The sequence below is a fragment of the Corvus brachyrhynchos genome, unplaced genomic scaffold (genome assembly GCF_000691975.1).
Source record: "Corvus brachyrhynchos isolate BGI_N302 unplaced genomic scaffold, ASM69197v1 scaffold97, whole genome shotgun sequence".
Classification (NCBI taxonomy): domain Eukaryota; kingdom Metazoa; phylum Chordata; class Aves; order Passeriformes; family Corvidae; genus Corvus; species Corvus brachyrhynchos.
In genome coordinates, this window is record NW_008239758.1 from 8,446,245 (window position 1) to 8,449,866 (window position 3,622).

Consider the following 3,622-nt stretch of genomic DNA (forward strand, 5'->3'; position numbering starts at 1 on the left):
AATGAAATGAGACAAGGATCACTCAAAGACATCTCCTACCTTGGGCTTGGGGATTTTTTCTTAAAGGCAAGGCGCACATTCCTAAGCAGCTGTGTACAAAGCCCCCCCGAAATCTTGTCTGTGTAAAGTTAGAGTGTGTTCAGGGTGTTTTTTTTTTTTTCCTCTCTCTCCCAAGGCTGATCGCTAATAATACATCGAAAGCACTTCCCTTTAGGTTGTGGGAAATCTATTCCCTTCACCTTGCTTCCTTTTTTTCCCCCCCGAAGGCTGTAACTTTACTTTTTTTTTCTCTCTCTCTCTTTTTTTTTTTTTTTTTAATCAGTTTGCACAATCGCTTAGATAAACACCAAGAAGGAGACTTCTCTTTAATTACCCAACGCACATCTTTCTGGGGGGCAAACAGCGGTCTGAATTTTTTTTTTTTATTTGTTTGTTTCACCTGCCAAACTAAAGGAGAGGTAGAAAAAGGAAGATGCAAGCGATTTGGGACCTTGAACAAGGCAAATATGGTTTTGGTATGTTTACTTATAGTTTTTTTTCTTCTTCTTTGACACTTTTTTCGGGCAATGTGTTGTGATTCTTGTGTTTCTCTTTTAAGGAAAACAAAAAATCCAAAAAAGCAAATGTTAGCTAACGTGCGTCTTAAACGATCGTTTCTAAGGTTACGTGGGTTGCTCTAAGGAGGGGAAGAGGGGAGGGGGGCAGACCCAAGTATGTGTAATTGCAGCACCATCAGTTAGCACGTCCTTTAGCTAAATAAAGCAAAGCAGCAAACAAACAAACAAGCGAACAAACCCAACGACCGGACCCGGCTTCCAGGTCCGAGGCAAAGCGCTTCCAAGTCATTTCCCCAGGAGCAGCGCCCGGGCGCTGCCGCCCCTGCCCGGCGCCGGGGCTGCTCGGGGGGAGCGCGGACCGACCTGCTCCGGAGGGTGGGAGGGCAGGACGAGGCTCTTAACTTAAGTGATAGGTATTAAACTGCCCGGGATCGTGTCGCCGTGTGCAGCTGGCAGCGTTTATTTGGGGGGAAGGAAAAAAAAAAGGTCGGTGGGGAAGGTAGAGCGCCGAGATCCCCTCTCCCCCTCCGGTCCCTTCCCTGGCTAAGCAAGTACAATGGAAAGAAGCTGGAATATACTCACCATCCGAAGGTGTGGCTGGCAGTTCGGCTGAGGCTTTAAGGCAATTATTTATCCTTTTTTTTTTTTTAAGTGTTATTGCAAAAGACGTAGATCTGACTTTAAGCAGCAGAAGTGTTTTGCTCTGACAACAGCAAGCGAGGCACGGATCCTCGTTAAAAAAAAAAAAAAAATCACAAAACAGGATCTCCCCCCCCCAATCCCTTACCACTATCCTTTAAAAATACCTATTCGGCACAGCTCTCGCAGAAACCCTGATGCAGAAATCTTATAGTCCGGTCTAGGAGTGCCCAAGCCAATTAATTTTAAATCCTCAGGAATTAATCAGATTAAAATGTACAGAAGTTTCATTCTCGTATGCATACGTGAGCCAAAAGTCGTTTCCCTTTAAGAGATCCTTTTCTTTTAAAGTTGAATTTTAGGCAGATAAGAGACTTACACTAGGGGGCAGCCAGATACTGTACTTGCTCCAATCTTAAGCAATTTTTTTTCCTCTCTCACAGCATATGCTCTGATTTAGCACTGTAAATTTTTCAGAGGACCCAACTCTGACAGCCCCTGGTGATTTTCAAAGTACCACAAGCCAGTGGTTAAAAATTGCATTGACTTGGAAGTTCAGAGGCACACAATAGGAGCCACTTTCCCTATTCATGGAACTTCAGTGTGGTGGAAGAGAAAAACACACACATACTACATTGAGGGAGAAGAGGAATTCATTGAATTCTGTCAGACGTAACTGCTTTCCACTGAGTTCAGAGCGAAACTCGGTATTTGTTCGATGCTGTATTCATATTGCGATTTAATCTAGAAAGAATTAGAGGACTGTTAGGCAGCTTTCTGCCAGGAAAGCAGCTTCCCCCTCCTTCCTCCTCTCTTTTTGAAACCTAAAGATTTACACCGGCTCTATCCCCAACTCTATTTTAGCAAAATAAATCCTTCCACTCCCTCTCATTAAAATAAATTTACATCTGCAGTAAAATGGCAGGAGGGATGCATTTGTTTATTTGGAAAACCAACACGGTCTCACTTTTAAACCAGAGCATTTCTATTGTCATTTGCCTCGGAGAAGGACAGTGGAGAATCTCCCCCTTCCTTGCGAGGCGCTCAGGTTTCGAGGATTATATAGCGAAATTAGCTGCAGTTCATTTTTACATTCATCTGTTCTCTCAACCCACTCGCAGGGGTGTTTTCAAATAAATAGCAAAGCATCTAATGGTGCTAATAGATAGTTATATCGCTGCATCCCTCGAAGAGCAAATAGTTAATCTGGGGCATTCTTCATTAATGCTTGAGCAATCAGCGTATACGGCAGCTTTTAAGTGTATATCAATGGCTTTTCATTTTTACGATCATACGTTCAAACTATTAATATTGTGCGTCCTGTTAAAACCGCTCTCTCTTCTGATTTCTGCATTTGTTAGGATGGCGTTTATGTTTTTTCATATGGTGAATTAATCCTGTTTACTTTGTCAGATTCGAGAAAGGAAAGGTTGGTGTTGGGTTGTGGTTTGGGTTTTGGCTTTTTTTTTTCCCTCAGGAAATTCAACATCAGCAACAATGTGCGACTATTCTGCATTTTGAACCCTCCACCTTCTCCTACCCTCCCCGAAAGGTGACCTCCTCAGCTCTGGGTTGTTTGGAAATCATAAGGCAGTTCCCCACATTTTAACTAGGAAAGATTGCTTTCCCCCTTTCTGGCTTCCCAGTCCCTCCTGGTCCCTGTTTCTGGTAAAGGTTATTTTTTGCTCCGAGAGGATCAGTGGGAACGGTGCAGCCTTGTCTTTGAAACTGAGCTGCAAAAACATCTTCGCCCGTGGGGTCTGAACACACCAGGTTTCCAGGCAGGACACTCTCAGGTCGAGGTGCTTTTTACAACTTTCCAATCATCTCCGCACCTGCGGCTTTAGTATTATTTCTGCGGCAGGAGTAGGTGGGCATGTGGCAACATGAAAAAGTGTGTGTGAGGAGGTAAGGGGCAATTAATCCCTTACAGAGTTGTGCCCAGGTCTGTGTCCCCGCGGCCGTGCTTGGTGACCGGCTCAGATGTAAGCGCTCATACACGCTTGTGTTCGCAGAGGAGGAATGGTCCGGCCGTGCATTTATCTGTCTGTGTTAACCTGTTTTCTATTTTATCTCTCCGTCCCTTCGCTTGTTCGAGTGTCTTTTGGCCATTTTCACCGGGAGACGGACTCGAGTCCCCGCTCCGCTGGCCGCTAGCTCCATTCAGCGGGAAATAAACACGTCCCCGTGCTTAGCTCTGCTACCTGCTCATGGTACGGCACGGAGGTCGTGTTACAGTGCCAGGGTACGTGTGGTCATGAAACCCCCGAAGCCGCAAAATCCCGAAATAAAGTTAAAGGGGTTGAGACGAGCTACGCCGTAGCGATGCCGTGCAAAAGGCACGGGTGTCACGCTCTGCAGAGCGGCGTGCCGGGCTTCGGTGGTGTCTGGAGCGGAGCCGCGGTTCCCTCGCTTCGGGGCGAGCG

The 3,622-nt window shown here is 45.8% G+C and overlaps 1 protein-coding gene across 1 annotated transcript in view; it reads left to right on the top strand.

The window, feature by feature from the left end:
* The first annotated feature begins 47 nt into the window (after positions 1-47).
* Positions 48-3,622, top strand: part of NR2F2 (nuclear receptor subfamily 2 group F member 2) — a 14,527-nt gene continuing 10,952 nt past the window's right edge. The window contains exon 1 of the mRNA XM_008640113.2: positions 48-515. Within this exon, the coding sequence (XP_008638335.1) occupies positions 473-515 (43 nt within the window). The 5' untranslated portion in view covers positions 48-472. The remainder of the gene's footprint in view (positions 516-3,622) is intronic.